Raw genomic sequence first — 25,854 nt, 5'->3', positions numbered from 1 at the left:
TCACGTTTGCTAAAAATAGAAAAGTGGTTTCTGCTCAACAACTTAGTTTTGATAGAAAGATTGCTTCAAATTTTGTGTTTAGGTAGCTTACATGGATACCTAGCATGTGATTGCATTTTGGGCCAGTGGGCTCACGTCTGTAACTATTACTAATGAAATATGGTTTTGCTAAATCACTGAGGTGATGATGGAAGTATTGCACTAAAATGTTCTCTTTTGATAAGTTATAAGCATCCTAGCATGTTATTGAACTTTGAAGCCAGTCTGATCAGGGTTTCCACTCAGTTACTCAGTCGCTCGAGTTTTGATGAAAGTATTCAATTGTTTGGGATTATTTTTGGTGCCAATTTTTTTGTAATTTTACATTTAAAGATTGTTCAAAATGACTTAAAGCATGACCTTCAACTGTTTGTGACATATTGGGCTCTTGTTTAAAACGTATTACTTTATTTATGAAGAAAATTTTCTAATATGTATCAAAATCATATTTAAAAACCATCCCTGAATTCTTATAATGCCTGTTTACTTCACAAGTTAATAAAAGTTTGCATATATTAGGAAAGGCCGTGTTACTTTTACAAGGTAAAGTATTAAAACATAATTATTCTTGCTTATTTAATCTTGTGTATACATTGTCTTCCCTAGTTAGATTGATTGTTGGTGCAATCTGTGATCAGATGAGAGCGGCTATTGTATTGTAAACTTAATCACTGGTTACAATGAAATAATACAATTTTTAACATTTTTAATGCACCAGTTTTTATTATGCTCCCAGTAGGGTTGCATATAGCATTTTAACCGTCAGTCCGTCCGAAAACTTTAACATTGGCCATAATTTTTGCAATATTGAAGATAACAACTTGATATTTGGCATGCATATGTATCTCATGGAGCTGCACATTTTGAGTGGTGAAAGGTCAAGGTTATCCTTCAAGCTCAAATATCAAAAAATACAATCCAAGGGAAGTAATAAGCTTTAAAAGGGAAATAATTTATAAACCTGCCAAATGATATATTGAATTTTTATTTCAAAGCGGCCCAATAGGGGGCATTGTGTTTCTTACAAACACATCAATTGTTATTAAATATTCGACGTTTTTCTCTTTCAGTATGCATTAGATAGATTGAAAGTGATGTGTGAAGAAGCGTTATGTTCCAATCTTACAATAGACAATGTCTGTGAAATCTTGGTGTTGGCTGACCTGCACAGTGCTGACCAACTGAAAACCCACGCTATAGACTTCATCAACAGGTAAGGACAGCCCCACTTTATAGACTTCATCAACAGGTAAGGAAAACCCACGCTATAGACTTCATCAACAGGTAAGGACAGCCCCACGCTATAGACTTCATCAACAGGTAAGGACAGCCCCACGCTATAGACTTCATCAACAGGTAAGGACAGCCCCACGCTATAGACTTCATCAACAGGTAAGGACAGCCCCACGCTATAGACTTCATCAACAGGTAAGGACAGCCCCACGCTATAGACTTCATCAACAGGTAAGGACAGCCCCACGCTATAGACTTCATCAACAGGTAAGGACAGCCCCACGCTATAGACTTCATCAACAGGTAAGGACAGCCCCACGCTATAGACTTCATCAACAGGTAAGGACAGCCCCACGCTATAGACTTCATCAACAGGTAAGGAAAACGCCACGCTATAGACTTCATCAACAGGTAAGGAAAACGCCACGCTATAGACTTCATCAACAGGTAAGGACAGCCCCATGCTATAGACTTCATCAACAGGTAAGGACAGCCCCACGTTAAAGACTTCATCAACAGGTAAGGAAAACCCATGCTATAGACTTCATCAACAGGTACGGACAGCCCCACGCTATAGACTTTATCAACAGGTAAGGACAGCCCCACGTAATAGACTTTATCAACAGGGAAGGACAGCCCCACGCTATAGACTTCATCAACAGGTAAGGACAGCCCCACGCTATAGACTTTATCAACAGGTAAGGACAGCCCCACGTTATAGACTTCATCAACAGGTAAGGAAAACCCACGCTATAGACTTTATCAACAGGTAAGGACAGCCCCACACTATAGACTTCATCATCAGGTAAGGACAGCCCCACACTATAGACTTCATCAACAGGTAAGGACAGCCCCACGCTATAGACTTTATCAACAAGTAAGGACAGCCCCACGCTATAGAATTCATCATCAGGTAAGGACAAGCCCCACGCTTTGACTTCATCAACAGGTAAGCTATAGACTTCATCAACAGGTAAGCTATAGACTTCATCAACAGGTAAGCTATAGACTTCATCAACAGGTAAGGACAGCGCCTGCACAATACAACTTGTCTTTGTATGCTGGTGTAACTACATGCAGCTGTTATACGATGCTAGCGTTTTAGATACACATAAATAATGAGGTAAAATTTGTAGAAACAAGTTTCTGATATTGGAATGTTCCTGGTTCACAACTGTATGGATGACCTTCATGTGTAGATAGTTGTCCTGTGTTGTATATTGAGTGTCTCTGTTTCAGCCATGCTACAGACGTGATGGAGACCCAGGGCTGGAAGACTCTGATCACCTCCCATCCCCACCTGATAGCTGATGCCTTCCGTGCCCTCGCCTCCCAGCAGAGTCCGCCCCTGGGGCCGCCCAGAAAGCGTATCAAGCAGTCCTAGGGAGCCTGTGACCTGCAGGGAGTAGGCAGATCTGATACTGGGGCTCACACATGTGTGCTCAACCTGTCAACAGCCCATCACATCCTTCAAGCAACTCAACAGCTGTGTTTGTACTAATGTATTGATGACTGATGTATGCAGGGGGTAGGCAACAGTGAACAACTTGATGATTGCTTGTCTTGATAATGCATTTAGTCAATAACTAGAAATCATGTGTACAGCTGACCGTCTCCTGCTTGTGCAGTAAGGGATTTTACAACCAAAGGAAATATTGAGTTTTTTTAAGACTGTACATTAATTTCCAAAGCTTTTGACTTCTGTGGACTTATTGTTCATTTAGACCAACAAGTACTGTGTACATTAGTTGTGTTATTGATGGTTTGTTTTGTAAGACATCTTGAATATGTTGTAACTCTTCTACGTTTCCAGTGTTAGCTTTAAGAAAGAACTGACCAGTATCTTACAGAGATCTGTTGTCTGAGGGTTTGAACACTATGCCCCTCCCCTTTTTAAGAAGCTGATTGATCATCAGATAGACGGCCTGTTTGTGGGTCTGTTCTGACAGGTGGGGCTGCGGGGCAGGCAGGGGGATGACTTCTTGATGATGTCAACGCAGCCTCAGCACTTTCAAGCAGCCTATGTGCAGTTTCAGACAATATGATGTTTGATAGATTTAATAAATGAGTGGATTGATATAATACTTATAATTTAGTAAACTTTTATACATCTTGATTTCAGACTTGCATTACAAACTGTATGGATTAATTTTCAACTGACATGACTTAAGTTTCATGAAGCATTGAAAGAAGAGGCTTGATTCTGACTTTCAATGTTAACAAACTCGTGCACAACTCATGTTCCATACTGCATACTTATTTTGTTGTTCTTTCAATATTAGCAAACTGAAAGATAATAAAAAGTGCTTATGAAGCAAGTGTGAGATCAGTGAGCATACCTGTTGTATATGCAAGGTGATGCAGTTGGACCCAGGTGTAGTCTTCATGATCTGGCACATATGATGCCAGTTCAGATGTGTTATTGCTGCAATACAGTCTTGTAGTTTGCCAGTTCAGATGTGCTATTGCTGCAATAGTTTTGTAGTTACCTCTTTCAAAGTTCACTGTTCAAATGAAACTTGTAATATGATAATGATGCTGTAATAATGGCGATTGTTACAAATATTTCTTGTTCATTTTCAACTAGTTAGCTCTAACAATCAATGGCGAAGATTAAACACATTGTGTGTATATTTGTATATATATATATATATATATATATATATATATATATATATACACACACACACACTGTGTTTAATGTAGCATTTGGTAGTTGGTACATAGACAGCCAGTATTCAAAGGACCCTGTAGATTGATCTTTATTTCCTTTACATTGAAAGATTTATCTTGCAATGTACAGCTTCAGTGTTTAAGTGATGTTATTTGTTGTTGTAATGCAAACTCTGTGAAACCATTTCATGTTTTATACGTTATTTATAAGCCATTAAAACAGTTATTGTTGTGCATCTATTGGTTTCTAGATATGAACTCTGTACCAATTGTATCACAGTTTTGTTAAGTGGACATTGCACGTCTTGTCTCATATGGCATCACAATTGACAATACATGTATCAGTTGGCTGGAAACTAAGTCATTTGTTAACTTTCTGCCCTATTGTTGTTTAGCATAATTGTTGTTGTATTCAAATCTTTGGATTATTTTTTTCTTTATCATTAAGTACATGTATAGATAACAATATTTCAATCCTAAATTTCCAAATTTGTTAATAAGTGATAAAAGTATTTCTACAGTCTTGTTTTTGATAAGTGATTGAATGTGTTTTATAGTTGAGGCGCAGTACACTGTATATGTAAATGTTATTAACAGTCTTAAACAACTTTTCTTCATAAAATATAAATTATTACAATTAGCTTGACACTCTGCATACATTGTATTATATATGTTATACAATACAATGTTTTGATCAAATATATGTTGATATCATCATTTCCATATAGTATGTACAGATCAGAATGTCATTATATTTTTTGTTCTAATTTTGATGAAGTCATTAAAAATTTACAGCAAAATATGCAGTTATAGTTCTACGTCTGCCTCCAAATTTATTCCCCAGAAAAACCTTTTCATTAAAAATGTATAATGGTTGGTGTGGAAAGTGTATTCATAATATGGTATTGTCATTTTTCATGGGAGGCATCGAGGCTAGGTGTAAGGCTTTGGTTGCAAGCTTCACAAGAATGGATTGAGGGCTTGTATAAATAGTAGAAATGTTTATGTTCCAATTTAGGGTCACAATAAGCACATCATTTAGAGGGTGTTGTTTGATTTCTGTACTGCTTAGCCCAATTGTTGGTAATGTGAAAATATCTTATATATGTCAACTTCCTTTTGATGAATTGTCAGCATTTGTGCTACTTAGAATTCCAAACATTTGGTTTAAAAGGAATTTATAACAATAGAGATTATGTAAATATAAAATGCCAATTACACTTTTTACTAACTTTTACATGTGTTTATGAAATTATTAACATTTGTTTGTATTTTGTATGCCCCTCACAGTGGGAAGCCTTGCACTTGCCTGATACGTCCCAAAACGTGTTGACTCAGCCATTTGAAATGCTGGGTATATTTGGCTCCTATTTTCTCAGTTGAATAGCCATAACGCATCATGGTAAAGGACGGAATTTACTTACCACCAGTTCGGGCATTATGGTCCATTGTATATCTTTACATCTATATTTCACTATAGAATATATGAGTAGTGTTCTGAGAAAACTGGGCATAATGCATGTGCCTTAAGTGTCATCCCAGATTAGCCTGTGCAGTCTGCACAGGCTAATCAGGGATGACACTTTCCGCCTAAATTGGATTTTTGCTAAGAAGATACTTCATTTAAACTAAAAATGTCGTAAAAGCGGAAAGTGTGGTTCCTGATTAGCCTGTGCGGACTGCACAGGCTAATCTTAGAAGACACTTTACGCACATGCATTAAGCCCCGTTTTCTCACAATACGACTCATATATTCCCAAAGGTTTGTGTTTCAACTCCTGTTGAGTGGATTTCAAGAAATAGTGGTACAGCTGAAGTCATGGCTTCTGTGTAAGGCTCTGGTTAAAGATTGCGTGCAACGTCTCTTCTACAAGTATTCGATTGAAACTGAACACATGTGTATGGGGTCATTGTGTAAGATCACATACCAGGTTAGCAGAATTATGCTCCGTCTTAGCTCACATGTGTTTGGGGTCATTGTGTAAGATCATGTACCAGGTTAGCAAAATTACACTCCCTCTTAGCTTACATGTATTTGGGGTCATTGTGTAAGATTATGTACCAGGTTAGCAGAATTACACTTCCTCTTAGCTCACATGTGTATTGGGTTATTGTGCAAGATCCCGTACCAGGTTAGCAGAATTACGCTCTGTCTTAGCCTACATGTGTTTGGGGTCATTGTGTAAGATCACGTAGCAGGTTAGCAGAATTACACTCCCTCTTAGCTCACATGTTTATGGGGTCATTGTGTAAGATCACGTACCAGGTTAACAGAATTACACTCCCTCTTAGCTCACATGTGTTTGGGGTCATTGTGTAAGATCATGTACCAGGTTAGCAGAATTACTCTCCCTCTTAGCTCACATGTGTTTGGGGTCATTGTGTAAGATCATGTACCAGGTTAGCAGAATTACACTCTCTTAGCTCACGTGTTTGGTGTCATTTTGTAAGATGATGCACCAGGTTAGCAGAATTACACTCTCTTAGCTCACGTGTTTATTGGGTCATTGTGTAAGATGACGTACCAGGTTAGCAGAATTACACTCTCTTAGCTCACGTGTTTGGTGTCATTTTGTAAGATGACGCACCAGGTTAGCAGAATTACACTCCCTCTTAGCTCACATGTGTTTGGGGTCATTTTGTAAGATCATGTACCAGGTTAGCAGAATTACACTCTCTTAGCTCACGTGTTTGGTGTCATTTTGTAAGATGACGTACCAGGTTAGCAGAATTACACTCCCTCTTAGCTCACATGTGTTTGGGGTCATTTTGTAAGATGACGCACCAGGTTAGCAGAATTACACTCTCTTAGCTCACATGAGCATGTAGCTCTCATGTTTGAAGCTCAGAACATTTCTACAAATGATTAACAAAACTAGGTGTTTGGATTCAAATTCAATGTAACTAGATACAATTAAAAGCCCATTAACACTCAAAATCAACTAACATTTAGTACAATATTTTGAGAAATAATCATAACGCATAAGAATGCTTGTTTTTATTTTTTTGTGTCACAATATATTTCATGTGAATTTCTGGCTACAATATTTGAACATTTACCAGCAAACGTGAGATTGGCTTCACACACTTCGGACGCAGGACGTAGTTCTCATTAATATGTCATTCTTCTGAAGCTTCCTGAAGCCAGTCTGGCATTCACTGGTAACTGTTTGGATATTGTGGTGGGAAATTAACATGGAATGCATGTATATTGTTGTACAAAAAAAAAAAAAATGAGCATTTTGTATCTTGTTAAATCTTAGATGTTACCAAACAACATCTAGCTTTCAAATTTTGGGTATAGCTTCCAATACATCGTAGTTCTTCACCATTGTAATGACGTTGTAACGTCCAATTTATCACAGATTTTGGCAAGATTGTAGTGCTCTAGTAATGTTTAAGTCAGAGTTTGACATCTTTTTTGTAAGTGACCATATACAACATACAATATATGCTTATTTTAGTGTTTTATATTAATGACCTTAATTTCAATTGCATACCTAAGGCAAACATTTTGTTGTGCTTGTGTGTCTAAAGGCGACATAGATACTTGATTAAGTGATTGTATCAATCATTTGTTTTAGTTTGATTATTTTATTATGCCCCCCTTCGAAGAAGAGGGGGTATATTGCTTTGCTCATGTCGGTCGGTCTGTCGGTCAGTCTGTCGGTCCGTCCACCAGGTGGTTGTCAGACGATAACTCAAGAACGCTTGGGCCTAGGATCATGAAACTTCATAGGTACATTGATCATGACTCGCAGATGACCCCTATTGATTTTGAGGTCACTAGGTCAAAGGTCAAGGTGACCCGAAATAGTTAAATGGTTTTTGAATAACTCAAGAACGCATACGCCTAGGATCATGAAACTTCATGGGTAGATTGATCACGACTCGCAGATGACCCCTATTGATTTTGAGGTCAGTAGGTCAAAGGTCAAGGTCACGGTGACCCGAAATAGTAAAATGGTTTCCGGATGATAACTCAAGAATGCATACGCCTAGGATCATGAAACTTCATGGGTAGATTGATCATGACTCGCAGATGACCCCTATTGATTTTGAGGTCACTAGGTCAAAGGTCAAGGTCACGGTGACCCGAAATAGTAAAATGGTTTTCGGATGATGACTCAAGAACACATATGCCTAGGATCATGAAACTTCACAGGTAGATTTATCATGACTCGCAGATGACCCCTATTGATTTTGAGGTCACAAGGTCAAGGTCACGGTGACCCGAAATAGTAAAATGATTTTCGGATGATAACTCAAAAACGCTTTTGCCTAGGATCATGACACTTCATAGGTGCATTGATCGTGACTCACAGATGACCCCTATTGATTTTCAGATCACTAGGTCAAAGGTCAAGGTCACAGTGACAAAAAACGTATTCACACAATGGCTGCCACTACAATGGACAGCCCATATGGGGGGCATGCATGTTTTACAAACAGCCCTTGTTTAAATTATTTTATTATGCAAAACAGCATGCTAGTTTGTACATAAAACAGCCTAGTGTACCAGTATCAAAGAGTACATATCCATGAATACTTAAACACTAAAACCACCTTCTGTTTTAATATAAAAAGTCAATGAATATAACATAACAAGAGGGCCTTGGGCCCTACTGCACTCGCCTGCGACCCTTATTTTTGTTACTAGGTAAATATATCATTAGAACACATGTTCTGGCCAAGTTTCAGGAAGATTGGACTATAAATGTAACTTTAAGAGTGTAAACAAGGTTTTACTATAGCCATATAAAGAGAAGTGCCTGCCCGCCGACAGCCATGTTTTTCAATCAACTGCAACCATTGTCAAACTTGTCAAAGATATCATTTGCAAAAATCATCTTCCTTGATTTCTTGAAGAGAGGAAAAATGTGGCCTCTGGAATATTTATAAGGCTATTGCTGCACAACACACAATGCATGACGGACACAAAGCGACCACAAAAGCAGTGTGTATCTCACACGAGATGAACTTGAACCATTTCCGAACTCGGCTTAGATATCATTAGAAAAAAATATTTTTAACATATTTGATGAAGATTGGACTTAAAGTTTCTAGTACAGTGTTACCAAGGTTTGCCTATATCCATGTAAAGAAAACTGCCCTGCCCTCTGGTGGCCAAGTTTTTCAACAAACAAGAACCATTTCCTCACTCTGGACGTCATTAAAACAAACATACTGACAAAGTTTTATATAAAACTTCAATAGTGTAAACATAGTTTTCCTATAGCCATATTTTGAAAACTGCTCGGGCCCCATGGCATCCATGTTTTTTAACAGCGGAGCAATTTTCAAACTCAGCTGAGATATCATATGAACAAATGTTATGACTAAGTTTCATGCAGATTAGACTATAAATGCGAGCGTTTTCTTTAATTTTACTTAGTGACCCACTTTTTGAACTCAAGTGACCCAGTTTTGAACTCTGCAAAGATATTAATTGGGAAATGTTTTAACCAAGGTTCATGAAGATTTGACAATAAATGAGTCCCTTTGAGTATTAACTAGGAACATGTTGATGACCTACCACAAACCACTGACAAAAGGTGATCACAAAAGCTCAGGTGAGCTAAAAATAATAACAAACAATGGGGGGGTTATGTAAAATGAGAGAGGACAGTTAGATGTTTAAGCACAATGGTTTAATTACAATATAATTTACATAATATTGAGAAAAAATAACATTCTTTTCAAAATGAAAAACAACTCAACATCTACTTACTGCCAGAGTAAGAATGAAACTATTGAGCATATAAGCAAATTGTCTGCAGATATGAATGAATTCAATACAATATTCAACACATATTACTGAACATATTCCTCCAACATTTTATTTCAATTGTTTGAGTTGTTTTTCTTTGTTATACTGACAAGAACAAAATTGTTATAAACTATGTATTTATTATGCAGTTATACATACAAATAAGCAAAATGTAAAATGTTAAGACAAACACTCAAGACGCAAGAAACTATTATAACACTAAGCAGTATTAATGATTATGGGTAAAAAGCATTTCTTTTTCACAAAATACAATTAAAAGCTTTAAATTAGATAGCAGTGACACTTTTTCGGTATAAAGATATGTAATATTTACATGGTGACATACATAATTTGAGCTTACATATTTGTTCAATAACAATACCCTTAATTTGTTTTACTGTAAAACATATCATTTTCTTATTAGTCGCTGTATATGAGAAAATTATTTTGCTAGATTAAATCAAGAACGTAAGTGTATGTGTGCCATCGCTCGCATTCCTCTTCTTGCTTGTTGCGTTTACATCTTGGTCGCTTGATTGTTGCTTGATTATTAAATTCATGGATACTGGCAACTTGTATTCTGTGTATAAATCGTCTTGAATGATGGATTTTGTCCTTCATTCCTGTACATTTTTTCTACATGTATATTTTGAAATAAATTTTATTAAACAAAACAAAACTTATTATTTTTAGGGTAAACACACACTAACATATATAAACAACAAAATGCCAAAACAGTAACTATTGTAAAACATAACTGATGATAAGGAAACAACACATGATTCAATAGCACATTTCAATACATAATACATTGAGTAACAGATCATATAAAACATGGCAGTATAAAATGTACTGAATAAAAACTTAAATATAGTACAATGGCAAACATGAAATTTTTTCCTAAGTATGACACTATAATACGGCTATACTACAATAAAAACACAGACCTATGGCTGTAAGAATATGCAATTTGTTCTCAAATTTGTATACAAAATCTAAACATCAAATAAAAGATGATGGATGATCCCCTATCATCACAAAACACCGGTTGTTAAGGACTAGAGTTGTAACAATATTTTACATTCAAATGAAATTTTCGTCGCACGTGACCCATATTCAAAGATGGCCTTGATATTGTCAAGATAAACATTCCGACCAAATTGTATTTTGATTGGGCCATAAATATAACCTCCAGGACGGTAACAATGTTTTCATAAGATATAACCAAGTAACCGAGTTTTGGGACATACATTAACCAGATTCAAACTTTGCCTAGATATAGGTTCACCGGAATAAAGAAATCTGTCCTTCCTCATGGTGGCTTTGTTTTTCAATAACGAAGAATGTATCTCACTTGCAGGAATCATTGCAATAAATGTTTAGTGCAGGTGTCATGATGATTGCACAAACACATGTGATTTCTAGAGTGTTCACAAGACTTTGCCTGAAGCTGTGACCTAGCTACATAGTTTTGACTCTACATGACCCATTTCCAACTAATCTGAAATTATTAAGACAAAATGTGTTCACAAAGTTTCTTGGAAATCGGGCAATAAGGATGGCCACAAGTGTTTACAAGCTTTTTCTTTAATTTGACCAAGTGACCTAGTTTTAGAACCCTAATGACCCAGTTTCCTAATTGCCTGAGATATTATAGGGACGAATGGTCTGATCAAGTTTCATGAATATTGGACATTAAATGAGGCCATTATAGTGTTCATAAGCTATTTCTATATGTGTTCAAACAAGGGACCTAGTTTTTGACCCAGTTTTGAACTTGGGACAAATGTTCTAATCAAGCCTAATCAAGATTGGACAATAAAAGACGCCTCTACGTTGTTCACAGTGAAAATATTGACAGATTATACAAATGACGGACAACTAATGATGGACTAAATACACTTTGACAAATGAATGCTCACAAAGAAGTGTTGACATTGAACTGTGACCTTTACTTTTCCCTTGGAACCAGGTTTCCTGCCAAGTTTGTTTTTAAATCCAAACTTGCTTGACAAATTAATGCTCTCAAACTGGTTAAGGGATTGTCCCCATATTTGTCCGTAACTTGGGACCTTTGTCTATCAGCCTAAAGAGATGTTTATACATTATTGTCGTTTCCACCAGGATATAATAGATTTGATCCATGCTGGACATTATGTGTTGATTTTCTTATGATTGACCTGGACATAGGATATTGAGTGTAGACATGGCCTTAACAAGAAATGCAAAAAGTATTCCAATTTCATACACCAACAAAGAATGTTCATTTACAGAAAACAACACTAACATGTAACATGAAAGAATGTAATAACTATTAACAATGTCATTTTAGCACAGCATCTCGTTCAGTGCACATTCCTCTTAAACATAAAGATTCCCAATTAGTTTTACTTTATTACGGAAAATTGTTACTGGGATATGCTCCAGAGAAGAAAATTGAATAGGCTTATTGTGTTATATAATTACGTTTCTCTGAGCAAGTTAAGAAAAGCACCAAACAAGTCAGCCAAGGGCCCTAGGTTGCACCAAACAAGTCAGCCAAGGGCCCTAGGTTGCACCAAACAAGTCAGTCAAGGGCCCTAGGTTGCACCAAACAAGTCAGCCAAGGGCCCTAGGTTGCACCAAACAAGTCAGTGAAGGGCCCTAGGTTGCACCAAACAAGTCAGCCAAGGGCCCTAGGTTGCACCAAACAAGTCAGTGAAGGGCCCTAGGTTGCACCAAACAAGTCAGCCAAGGGCCCTAGGTTGCACCAAACAAGTCAGTCAAGGGCCCTAGGTTGCACCAAACAAGTCAGTCAAGGGCCCTAGGTTGCACCAAACAAGTCAGCCAAGGGCCCTAGGTTGCACCAAACAAGTCAGTCAAGGGCCCTAGGTTGCACCAAACAAGTCAGCCAAGGGCCCTAGGTTGCACCAAACAAGTCAGTCAAGGGCCCTAGGTTGCACCAAACAAGTCAGCCAAGGGCCCTAGGTTGCACCAAACAAGTCAGTCAAGGGCCCTAGGTTGCACCAAACAAGTCAGTCAAGGGCCCTAGGTTGCACCAAACAAGTCAGTCAAGGGCCCTAGGTTGCTCCTCTTAGAACCTCAAACAAGTCAGCCAAGCGCCCTAGGTTGCTCCTCTTAAAACCTAAGTATCTGAACTGTTCAGTTCTAAGTAGCTTTTGTGCAGTACATATAGTAACTGTGTCTAAACACATACTACATGTAGTATCTTTGTAACTGGAACCCTTTTCTCAGATATCATCAGAACAAATGTTTTGATAAAGTTTCATGCTGACTGGGGCCAAAACAAATGACTTTTTAAGTGGTCACAAGGTTCTGTATAGCCATATTAGGAAAACTGCCCTGCCCACCTGTGTGAACTGCAACCATTTCAAACTAAGCCAATATATCATTAGAAGAAAGGAGCAAGTTTCATGAGGATTAAAGTGACTTATAGTTTTCACAAGGCTTTACCATAGCCATATAAGGTTTTCACAAGGCTTTACTATAGCCATATAAGGAAAATTGACCAGTCCCCCTATGCCGGTAATGTAATTTAATGGACCAGTACCATTTTTAACTTTGGCAAGATATCATTACAACAAATATGCTGAACAAGTTTCATGAGCCATGGATAAAAATGACATCAATGGAGATTTCACAAGTTTTTTCAGTCACCTTGATTTTGACACCATGTGACCTGGTTTCAAACTTTGAAAAGATAGTATTTGTACAACTGTCTTACCAAGTTTCAAGAAATTTGTGGAATAAATGTGGCTTCAAGAGTTTTTAAAAGGTAAATGTTGACTATGCACTTTGAACGAGAAACCAAAAATAACATAAATATGAACAAAGGATGATCACAAAAGCAAAATTTACATGTGATAAGATATGTCCTTTCAAAGAAAGATTAAACATCAAATTCTTAATAAATAAAATGTGTGCAAGGCTTGCAGAATATTGAATTGCATTCAGTACAATGCAAGCTTGTTTATAACTGACAGCAGTTATGTTCTTCTTTGATTAAACGCTATGATGATGCCAGGGTAGATCTATTGTATGTTGAGGTGCCTGCGTATGTACTTGGCTACGATGATCTATTGTATGTTGAGGTGCCTGCGTATGTACTTGGCTACAATCTGCTGACAGCGACCCTGCCAGTCCTCGAGCATCTCGTGGGAGGCCGAGATCTGGTCACTCTGCAGCCGGTCCACAATCGTACAGCAGATGATGGCACCTGAACATGGACATGATATCTGTGGGACAGGCACTTGCACATTCATAATGATAACAAACCATTTTTATCACATGCAATGAAATATAACCATTACAAATATTTTTATCTTACACATGTGTTATATACTTTTTAAGCATTTTCATTGGCTGAGTTTTTGTTTGATTGACCAATCGCATTTTGTTATTTTGCTGAAATGACGTTGCAACGTCAAATGACGTCACGAAATGTAAACAACATTCAGGATTTATCATTTTGTTTGTGTAAATAATTGTTTTATTTGCTCATTTAAAAGCATGTGATAAAAAAGATCTGACACTCGTTGTCCTTTCATACCATATATTGTTAAACTCGTCCAGGAAATTTGTAAGTAAGCTCAACAAAGGCTCACTTACTAATAAAATTCCTGAACTTGTTTAATAAAATATGGTATGATATGACAACTCATGCCAGATCCTATATTTATTAACAACTAATTAAAACTTATGGGCATCAAAATGTGTTGATTATGTCAAGTACACACAATTATTTCCACTCACTTTTCACGGCAGCCCTGTGTGCCATGGCAGCGAAGCAGAGGGACTCCATCTCAATGTTGAGGACACCACGGTCATGGATGCGCTTCAGAAATGCCAACTTGTCCTCCACAGTGAAGTCACAGAAGGCTCCGTCCAGGCGTGCCTGACCTGCCATAGCAACACACATGGTCATCTAGCATACCCTTTCATACCAGTAGCTTGGTTATGCCATGTCATCTAGCATAGCCTTTCATACCAGTAGCTTGGTTATGCCATGTTATCTAGCATGCCCTTTCATACCAGTAGCTTGGTTATGCCACGTCATCTAGCATGCCCTTTCATACCAGTAGCTTGGTTATGCCATGTCATCTAGCATACCCTTTCATACCAGTAGCTTGGTTATGCCATGTCATCTGCATGCCCTTTCATACCAGTAGCTTGGTTATGCCATGTCATCTAGCATGCCCTTTCATACCAGTAGCTTGGTTATGCCATGTCATCTAGAATGCCCTTTCATACCAGTAGCTTGGTTATGCCATGTCATCTAGCATGCCCTTTCATACCAGTAGCTTGGTTATGCCATGTCATCTAGCATGCCCTTTCATACCAGTAGCTTGGTTATGCCATGTCATCTAGCATGCCCTTTCATACCAGTAGCTTGGTTATGCCATGTCATCTAGCATGCCCTTTCATACCAGTAGCTTGGTTATGCCATGTCATCTAGCATGCCCTTTCATACCAGTAGCTTGGTCATGCCTTGTCATCTAGCATGCCCTTTCATACCAGTAGCTTGGTTATGCCATGTCATCTAGCATGCCCTTTCATACCAGTAGCTTGGTTATGCCATGCCATCTAGCATGCCCTTTCATACCAGTAGCTTGGTTATGCCATGTCATCTAGCATACCCTTTCATACCAGTAGCTTGGTTATGCCATGTCATCTAGCATGCCCTTTCATACCAGTAGCTTGGTTATGCCAGGTCATCTAGCATGTCCTTTCATACCAATAGCTTGGTTATGCCATGTCATCTAGCATACCCTTTCATACCAGTAGCTTGGTTATGCCATGTCATCTAGCATGCCCTTTCATACCAGTAGCTTGGTTATGCCATGTCATCTAGCATGCCCTTTCATACCAGTAGCTTGGTTATGCCATGTCATCTAGAATGCCCTTTCATACCAGTAGCTTGGTTATGCCATGTCATCTAGCATGCCCTTTCATACCAGTAGCTTGGTTATGCCATGTCATCTAGCATGCCCTTTCATACCAGTAGCTTGGTTATGCCATGTCATCTAGCATGCCCTTTCATACCAGTAGCTTGGTTATGCCATAGCGACAAAATTGACAGATCAATATAGCAATCCAATAGCAACACAACCAACATGACTACAGACGCTAAAATGGAATGACAACCAATAATATTGCAATAAAATAGACTGTTAACAGATGTACCTTCGTAGAAGTCATATGTACACATCGTTTTGCCAATGACAGTATTGTATGAAGTGTCTGCACTGCCTATAGCCTGCAGCTCCTCACACAGGTCCCGGTCCAGAAAGGCAGGGTGCTGCAGCAGCATACCCAGGGTCGCCTGCAACAATAACATGCTGCAGTAAAAATCAGATTGATGACCTGACAACAATACCTTAGCACGGTGAAACAGAACAATTGCACAGTTAGATGGCCTGAAAACAGAACATAGAACAGTTAGATGGAAAACCAACAGAACATCATACAGAAAGAAGGACTGACAAAACATGGCACAGTAAGACAGCCAAATGAAAGAACATGGCACAGTACAACGGCCAAACAAAAGAACATGACACAGTTGAACGGCCAAATGAAAGAACGCAGCACAGAAACATGGCTTTACAAAAAAACATGGCACATTAAGACAGCTAAACAAAAGAACATCACACAGTGAAATGTCCTAATAAAAGAACATGGCACAATTATATTTCTAAACAAAAGTACATGACACAATAAGTTGCCTAACAAGAAACAATGACACAGTAAGAAGGCCTAACAAAACAACAGAGCACAGTTAGAGGGCCTTACAAAAGTATATGGAACAGTAAGCAGACTAACAAAAGAACATTGCACAGTTAGACAGCCATAAATAAGAACATGGCAAAGTAAGACAGCCTTAAAAAAGAACATGGCACAGTCAAACAGCCTGACAAAAGAACATGGGGCAGTAAGATGGCCTTACAAAAGAACACTTCACAGTTAGATGACCAATCAAAAGAATATGGCACAGTAAGATGACCTAACAAACAAGAGGGCCTGAAAGGCCCAAAGTCGCTCACCTGAGATAAAAAGAAATGACCTGCTCTTTGCAGCCCAAAATATCAATGGAACAAATGTTCTAACCAAGTTTCATGAAAAATGAACAACAAATGGCCCCTTGGCTGCCATGTTTTTTTAACAGACCTGAACCATTTTTTAACTCTTCCAAGATATGTCCAAATTTCATGAAGATTGGGCAAAAAATGTGTCTTCTAGACTGTTCACATGTTTTCACTATATACATATAAAGAAAACTGCCCCACTCCCTGGCGGCCATGTTTTTTCACTGATCACGACCATTTTCAAACTCGTCCGAGACATCCACATAACTAATGTTTTGACAAAATTTCATGATGATTAGGCAAAAAATATGACTTCTAGAGTGTTCACAAGCTTTTTTATCATATAAATATAAGCAAAAAAGACGACCCCCCTGGCGGCCATGTCTTTCTACCGATCCAAACCATAATCAAACTCAACTGTCGTATCCAGGTGTGGTAGTGCGGTCTTCTTCGCTTACGCAAATGAACCGGTCACAGGACGGTTACAAGCTATGTAACTTTGTGAGCACTTATGTAATGCGGAAATATATATTTGACGAACGCTTATTTCCGGTCAGGATGACAGCACTGACTGGTTGTAATTCAATTAACTAAAGGCATCCAGCCAGAGACGCCTGAATACACTCGAAGAATTTATTTATAAGTGAAAACCAAAGCAGCTTTAACAAAAATAACTTACTTTTATTCCAAGAACTCGGAAAATGAAGAACAATGACAGAGAATTAAAAACAGGTCCAAGCCAAGTCTAAGGAATCTTAGTATCGTTACAAAAATGAACAGCATACAGCAAATACCTTAATGAATGTAAAAAGAAGTTTACAATCCGTCAAAAAACTGATATAAATATTAGTTACTGTAAGTCTAGAAAGTGCTTCAAAAATCTAGTTTACAAAATAGGTCTAACTTAATCTAAAGAACAATATTTATGGAGATTAGGAAACTTCAGTGAATCAAAAGTAAAAACAATGGCTGTTTGTAAAACATGCATGCCCCCCATATGGGCTGTCAGTTGTAGTGGCAGTCATTGTGTGAATACGTTTTTTGTCACTGTGACCTTGACCTTTGACCTAATGCAGTCTGCAAAATAAGCGCACGCCCGGTGGCCTGGGCGTGTAAATTATAGCTCGGGCCTATTTAAATTGCCATATTGTACGCCCGTCGGGCCAGTAGAAATTCCGTGTATTAATATTGTTTACATTTTTTAGTGTGATAAACGTCATTATTTTGTGAGTACTTTCCAAAGATTTCCGACAGAACTTAGTTCAACTTCGCCTAAAATACGAGATTTAAATGCGTTCCGATTGGTCCATACATTCAACGGTCATTTTCGAGTCGTAAACCAGGCCAGGTGGTGAACAATTTAAACCGGTTATTTACTATTGGCATACGTCATGCTGATGTGTTAACTGCTGAAGGAAACCAATTGACGTCCGCGGCTTGCATTTCCGGAATAAACATCGTTTTACTTTGTAACCTTGTGTGTGTGTTTATTTCCAAAGTTGTAAGTCCCTACGCGCATAAGTCTGCATAATGCTTAAATACGTAGCTAAAGCGAAGCCTGGCAAGAAACTGCCCACTACTGATCGTTAGTCAACAAATGACTGAAAAATCACGGAAACGTGAATTTCAAGAAAAGTGGTTAAAAATCAGTGATGAAGGAGAAGCTACTTCTGTAAGACAGAGTTTAATAAGCTATGCTTAAAAACACAGCATAAGAAAAAAGTCAACATGTATGATAAAAGTATGCCATCTTATGATCTATGCCTTCACTTGTCAAGTAAACTTCTGGAAAATAACTATCAGGTTTCTTGTTTTACAGGATATGGTTTCTGACAAAGAGGATCTCTGGGATGGCAGTGATGATGAGATGAACGAAGAAGTTGTTTATCACATGTTAAAGACTTATGATTAATAAAGGACATAATTACCTTGACTTGTTATATTGTGTTGCAATTGTTTTTGCAATAGGCTTTACAGTTAACATACCCTGGATACAATTTTACTTTTTAATAGATTATCTTCTATTGAAAGATGAAACCCTTTAGCAGGGTGTATATTTTAACAAATTTACTTTGGGCTAGTAATTTTGCTGCCGGGCTACTTGTCTTCACCATTCAAGTAGCCCGAATGGCTAGTGGATAAAATGAACTATCGTGAAGACTGCTAATGTAAGTTATCATCCAGAAACCATTGTTCTATTTTGAGTCACTGTGACCTTGACCTTTGACCAAGTGACCTGAAAATCAATAGGGGTCATCTGCCAGTCATGATCAAGGAGGAGTGAGAGGGGGGTATAATGTGGGGTGGGGTAATTTATTAGATGTTTAAAAAAAAAAAAAAATTGGGGGGGGTAGGTGGGAGTGAGAGGGGGGTATAATGTGGGGTGTGGTAATTTATTAGATGTTTAAAAAAAAAAAAATTTTTTTTTGGGGGGGGGGGTAGGGGGGGGTAGGGGGGGTGGGGGGGTGAGAGGGTGGGTACAATGTGGGGGTGTGGTAATTTATAAGATGTTTAAAAAATTATTTTTTTATTTTATTTTTTGTTTGGGGGGGGATGGGGGGTAGGGGGTGGGGGATGAGAGGGGGATATAATGTGGGGTGAGGTTATTTATAAGATGTCTAAAAAAAAGAATTTTTTTTTGGGGGGTGGGGTGGGGGGTGGGGGGTGAGAGGGGGGTATAATGTGGGGTGGGGTAATAAATTAGATGTTAAACAAAAAAAAAAAAAAATTTCGGGGCGGGGGGTAGGGGGATAAGGGGGGGTAGGGGGATAGGGGGGGTAGGGGGTATTGAGAGGGGGGTGGTATAATGTGGTGTGTGTGGTAATTTATTAAATGTTTAAAAAAAAATGGGGGTGGGGGGGGTAGGGGGTGGGAGGTGAGAGGGGGGTATAATGTGGGGTGTGGCAATTTATAAGATGTTTAAAAAAAAATTTTTTTTTTTTTTTTTTTTGGGGGGGGGGGGGGGGGATGTATAAAAAAAATTTTTTTTTTTTTGGGGGGGGGGGGGTGGGGGGTGAGAGGGGGGTATAATGTGGGGTGTGGTAATTTATTAGATGTTTAAAAAAAATTTTTTTTTTTTTTTTTTTTGGGGGGGGGGGTGGGGGTGCGGGGGTAGGGGGATGGAGGTGAGAGGGGGTATAATGTGGGATGTGGTAATTTATTTGATGTTTTAAAAAAAAAATTGGGTGGGGGGAGGGGGGTGGGGTGTGTTGGGGGGAGTAGGGGGGTATGGGGGAGTGAGAGGGGGGTATAATGTGGGGTGTGGTAATTTATTAGATGTTTAAAATAAATGGGGGGGGGTAAGGGGGGTGTAGGCGGGAGTGAGAGGGGGTATAATGTGGGGTGGGGTAATTTATTAGATGTTAAAAAAAAATTGGGGGGTGGGGGGGTAGAGGGGTGGGGGTGAGAGGGGGGGTATAATGTGGGGTGTGGTAATTTATTAGATGATGTTTAAAAAAACAAGAAATGTGTCCACATGACACGGATGCCCCCAACTGTAACTTTGTCACTACATAAAAGTATAACTGTGTAAACGCTTGGTAGAAGTTATTAGCTTTTTTCAAATCCTAAACGCAGATTTCGAACCTAAACGCGGACCCTAAGTTCAAGGTCAAGGTCACAGGGGTCAAAATTTGTGTGCGTATGGAAAGGCCTTGTCCATATACACATGCATGCCAAATATGAAATTGCTATCTGAAGCGACATAGAAGTTATGAGCATTTTTCGAAATCTAAACGCAAAGTGTGACGGACGAGGAGTGACAGACGAACGGACCGTCCGATCACTATATGCCCTCCTTCGGGGGCATAAATATGTCTTAGAATATCAAAATATGTCAGAACGCCACATAAACTAGAGAGCGGACAACATGCTTAATCCTTGAAATGCACTAAGTAACCCCGTGACCAAGTTTTTGACCCGGCATGACCCATATTCAAACTTGACCTAGATATTGTCTTAATACAACTTCTTACCAAGTTTATTAAAGATCAGATGAAAACTACTTCAATTAGAGAGCGGACACCATGCGAAATCCTTGAAATGCACTAAGTGACCCAGTGACCTAGTTTTTGACCCGGCATGACCCATATTCGAACTTGACCTAGATATTGTCTTGATACAACTTCTGACCAAGTTTAGTAAAGATCAGATGAAAACTACTTCAATTAGAGAGCGGACACCATGCTAAATCCTTGAAATGCACTAAGTGACCCCGTGACCTAGTTTTTGACCCGGCATGACCCATATTCGAACTTGACCTAGATATTGTCTGGATACAACTTCTGACCAAGTTTGATAAAGATCAGATGAAAACTATTTGAATTAGAGAGCGGACACAAAGTGTGACCGACCGACAGACTGACTGACCGACCGACTGACAGTGCGAAAACTATATACCCCTTTTTCTTCGAAATGGGGGCATAAAAAAATTGGGGGGGGGGGGGGGTTGAGGTTGAGGGGGGGGGGGGAAGGGATTCTGGTAGGGGCGTGGGGTAGTGTTTGGGTGGAATCCATTGTGGTATTCAGGTAAATGTTGTTTTGTCAAAGTAATAATAAAATGTGATCATAAAAAATAACAAATGATCTCACACTGACATGAACAAATATCCTCTAATTATTTAACATGAAATTTAAACTTATTGCATTTGTTTCCCCTGTATATAAGAAAGATATAATAGTGTATTACCTCCCCTGTCCTGCTTATATTTATATTAATCAACAAAATTAAACATTAACACAATATTTAATATACAAAATATACAAAAAATCTCATATTCTGATAATATTTTTACTGATCCACTTTATTTTACTCAAAGGATGATGTTTCATTGGACTGATAATTATAGATTTAGGATTACAGACCAGTTGCTTCAGTTATATTGTTCAGAGTTCGCCCTGTTGGCCGCGTATGCGTTCTTGAGTTATCATACAAAAACCATTTTACTATTTCGGGTCACCGTGACCTTGACCTTTGACCTAGTGACCTCAAAATCAATAGGGGTCATCTGCGAGTCATGATCAATGTTCCTATTAAGTTTCATGATCCTAGGCCCAAGCGTTCTTGAGTTATCATCCGGAAACCACCTGGTGGACGGACCGACAGACCGACCGACCGACATGAGCAAAGCAATATACCCCCTCTTCTTCAAAGGGGGGCATAATAAGAAGAATTTACTAAAGTTATTGAAATAAAATAGAGTCTTTCTAATTTAGAAAATACCAAATAAAAATAATCTAAATAATAAGAATAATTTAGAAAATAATGCCAAAATTTCTTGATGCTGGTGTTAAAAATAATTTAGAGTTAAATTATTTCAAAATTCCAACCTTTTTCAAGAGCTGTTACCTTTTCAAGAAAGCATCAAGATGTGATTGAATCAGCCAAAACAGCTTAGTTTATACAGTTCAGAAGAGATCACTGGCAGAGCAGTATATTTTTCCTCAGAACAGTCCATTTATCAATGATCAATATCTTCTCAAATTCCAGAGCAGAACTAAAAATAGATTACTGAACCAGGTTAAACAAGGGAGATAAATACTAGGGCTGTAACGATACATTCGAATATGCAAATTACTCGAATACGGCTGTGGACGAATCGTATTCGTTATTCGCCACCTACAGAACCAAATATTTGACAAATACAAACAACTAGTTTAAAAGTTTAATCATCTTAAACCCCTATATTTAAATGTTGTTCTCCTTATTCCAGCGTTTTTCATCATGTTTACCCGATCCACTATTTTACACAGTGAGATTATCAACAAAAATGGCAGGCACCAGTTGAATATTTACAACATTGAATTGAAAAATCTTTCGATGATTGTTTAATGTTTATTTAGGTAAATATGAGTGATTTGATGCTCAAACATACACACAAAGGATTAGCAGATGGAATTTCTTTTTTGTTTATCTTTACGACAATGATTGTGCAACTTATCAACAAACATGGAGCCTCAAGTTGCATAATTGTTCTACTCAAGGATTTTATTGGTACTAGTCATGTTTTAAAACCTGTGCCCAAAGTTAAAGAATTTCTAGTCAGTGTTTTGTTATTTCAAAGTGTTATATTTCATATTTTCAGTATGCAATGATACTCAATCAAATTGACAAATACTTATTGTTTCATACTACATAATGTCGTGTCATTTGTCAATATTACTTCTGTTCATTGAAATTCATACTCGTGAATAAATATTTATATTGGCCACCCTGTATTCGTGATACGTATAATATTCGTCACCCAGTGTATTCGTTACAGCCCTAAATAAATACTGCAAAATCATGTACATGTTGTCTTTCTTTCAGCTATCTCTTAGTTGATAGGCTTATCATAAGTGCTAATGGCTAAAACAGTTAAAACCAAACTTTACTACAAATTTCATGAAGATTGGGCAAACTAGAGTGTTAACAAGATTTTACTAAAGCCATATAAGGAAAAATGCCCCACCCCTCGCCAGCCATGTTTTTCAAGCAAAGGTTACCATTTTTTAACTCATCCAAGATATCATTGGGACAAATCTTTTGAGCAAGTTTCATGAAGATCTGAAAATAAATGTGGCCTCTAGAGTGTTAACAAGGTTTTACTATAGCCATATAAGGAAAAATGCCCCGCCCCCTGTCGGTCATGTTTTTCAACCAACCGGCATCACTTTCGAACTCGTCCAAGATATTATTGGGATGAATCTTCTGACCAAGTTTCATGAAGATCAGACAATAAATGTGGCCTCTAAAGTGTTAACAAGATTTTACTATAGCCATATAAGGAAAAATGCCCCGCCCCTTGGCAGCCATGTTTTTCAAGCAAACGTTACCATTTTCAAACACATTCAAGATATCATTGAGACCAATCTTCTGAGCAAGTTTCATGAAGATCTGAAAATAAATGTGGCCTCTAGAGCGTAACAAGGTTTTACTATAGCCATATAAGGAAAAATGCCCCGCCCCCTGGTGGCCATGTTTCTAACCAACCGGCATCATTTTCGAACTCGTCCAAGATATTATTGGGATGAATCTTCTGACCAAGTTTCATGAAAATGAGACAATAAATGTGGCCTCTAAAGTGTTAACAAGATTTTACTTTAGCCATATAAGGAAAAATGCCCCGCCCCTTGGCAGCCACGTTTTTCAAGCAAACATAACCATTTTCGAACTCATCCAAGATATCATTGAGACCAATCTTCTGACCAAATTTCATGAAGCACGTTGTGCTCAGGTGATCTAAAAAGACATGGCACAGTTGGCAGTTGGCACAGTACGACAAAAGGATACAGCACAGTAAGATGGACTGAGGACAGAATAAGGCATAGTTACATGATATAACATCTGCGCTAGTTTCATGATGATTTGGAAATGCATATGACCTAGTGACATGATTATTGTGTGCATTATGCTGTGTTATCATGATGATCAGTTTTGAAAGTTATTTGAAAATGCATGCTTGATAAAGTTATGCCCAAGAGAAAGTGTTTACAACTGGTTTCTTTACTTATCACCTATTTTATTGAATCGTGATATTGAACTTGCACTTGAGTACCTGAGCCCCGATTTGTTAAGCTACTTACATAATTTTCAAACTTTCCCACATTTTGTGACCTTTTTTTATTTAAAGGGTTTCACAGAAGACAAGTAAGGAAAACTACCCCACCCAACAATGGCCATTTGCTTCAATGGAACAAAACTGTTTTCAAACTTAGCCAAGATAACAATGTTCAAAGAAGATTTCACTATAGCTTTATAAGGAAATCTGCCCAGCCTCTTCCTGCCCTTCTTCCCCCAAATCATGTCTACGTTTTCCACACATGCAAAGACTAGATTGTTTCAATAGCATGCTGCATTTAAAAGAGGTAAATAATAGTTAAGGAACAAAACTTAAACCTCTCACAAATATACAAGACATCATTCATGCAAAAATGCCTCTTTTTTAACATGCAGACCCAGCTTGGAATTGGATTTGATACCAGTCAGGTCAAGGTATCTGTCCATAATAAACACTTTAAACAAGTCCCTTAAAGAAATATTTTAAATGCATGATGTCATAGTCAGCGTGGCAATTAAACAAGTAGCAGAGAGACAGTTTACCTAGAGTCATTGCCAGGATACTAACAGCATATACTTTAAATTATCCAAACTACTCTATGACTAGTTGCTGTAAGTACTACAATGTAAACTGACCACTTCCATGTATGGCCTCAGTAAGCCATCCACTGCAGCATCTGTGATAACCACCGTGCCCGGCTCCAGACCTGTAACAATCATAAACAGCACTCAACATCCCCGTGCTGTAACAATCATCAACAACACTCAACACTCCAGACCTGTAACAATCATCAACAGCACTCAACACTCCAGACCTGTAACAATCATCAACAGCACTCGACACTCCAGACCTGTCACAATCATAAACAGCACTCAACACCCCAGACCTGTAACAATCATCAACAGCACTCAACACTCCAGACCTGTAACAATCATCAACAGCACTCAACACTCCAGACCTGAAACAATCATCAACAGCACTCAACACTCCAGACCTGTAACAATCATCAACAGCACTCAACACTCCAGACCTGAAACAATCATCAACAGCACTCAACACTCCAGACCTGTAACAATCATCAACAGCACTCAACACTCCAGACCTGTAACAATCATCAACAGCACTCAACACTCCAGACCTGTAACAATCATCAACAGCACTCAACACCCCAGACCTGTAACAATCATCAACAGCACTCAACACCCCAGACCTGTAACAATCATCAACAGCACTCAACACTCCAGACCTGAAACAATCATCAACAGCACTCAACACTCCAGACCTGTAACAATCATCAACAGCACTCAACACTCCAGACCTGAAACAATCATCAACAGCACTCAACACTGCAGACCTGTAACAATCATCAACAGCACTCAAAACCCCAGACCTGTAACAATCATCCACAGCACTCAACACTGCAGACCTGTAACAATCATCAACAGCACTTAACACCCCAGACCTGTAACAATCATCAACAGCACTCAACACTGCAGACCTGTAACAATCATCAACAGCA

General features: G+C 38.3%; 2 protein-coding genes and 1 long non-coding RNA gene across 8 annotated transcripts in view; 2 read left to right on the top strand and 1 right to left on the bottom strand.

The window, feature by feature from the left end:
* Positions 1–4,745, top strand: part of LOC127860195 (speckle-type POZ protein-like) — a 31,273-nt gene extending 26,528 nt beyond the window's left edge. The window contains exons 8-9 of the mRNA XM_052398116.1: positions 1,110–1,252; positions 2,512–4,745. Of these exons, the coding sequence (XP_052254076.1) occupies positions 1,110–1,252; positions 2,512–2,656 (288 nt within the window). The 3' untranslated portion in view covers positions 2,657–4,745. The remainder of the gene's footprint in view (positions 1–1,109; positions 1,253–2,511) is intronic.
* A 7,359-nt stretch (positions 4,746–12,104) lies between these two features.
* LOC127859417 (uncharacterized) lies at positions 12,105–12,987 on the top strand. Of its 6 annotated transcripts, none has more exons than XR_008039372.1 (4): positions 12,105–12,330; positions 12,491–12,618; positions 12,651–12,714; positions 12,779–12,987. It is a non-coding gene; the product is annotated as an uncharacterized LOC127859417 (long non-coding RNA). The 6 variants fall into 6 exon arrangements; XR_008039368.1 differs by adding an exon at positions 12,363–12,394 and having other exon boundaries at positions 12,491–12,714; XR_008039371.1 differs by adding an exon at positions 12,363–12,394 and having other exon boundaries at positions 12,427–12,714.
* Positions 12,642–25,854, bottom strand: part of LOC127859416 (uridine phosphorylase 2-like) — a 35,963-nt gene continuing 22,750 nt past the window's right edge. The window contains exons 5-8 of the mRNA XM_052396781.1: positions 24,971–25,041; positions 15,899–16,037; positions 14,468–14,614; positions 12,642–13,931 (exon numbers count right to left, since the gene is read on the bottom strand). Coding sequence (XP_052252741.1) covers positions 13,792–13,931; positions 14,468–14,614; positions 15,899–16,037; positions 24,971–25,041 — 497 coding nt within the window. The 3' untranslated portion in view covers positions 12,642–13,791. The remainder of the gene's footprint in view (positions 13,932–14,467; positions 14,615–15,898; positions 16,038–24,970; positions 25,042–25,854) is intronic.

The sequence above is a fragment of the Dreissena polymorpha genome, chromosome 15 (genome assembly GCF_020536995.1).
Source record: "Dreissena polymorpha isolate Duluth1 chromosome 15, UMN_Dpol_1.0, whole genome shotgun sequence".
Taxonomy (NCBI): Eukaryota; Metazoa; Mollusca; class Bivalvia; order Myida; family Dreissenidae; genus Dreissena; species Dreissena polymorpha.
Note: the sequence above shows the minus strand (reverse complement) of the source record. Positions and strands in the feature narration are given on the sequence as shown.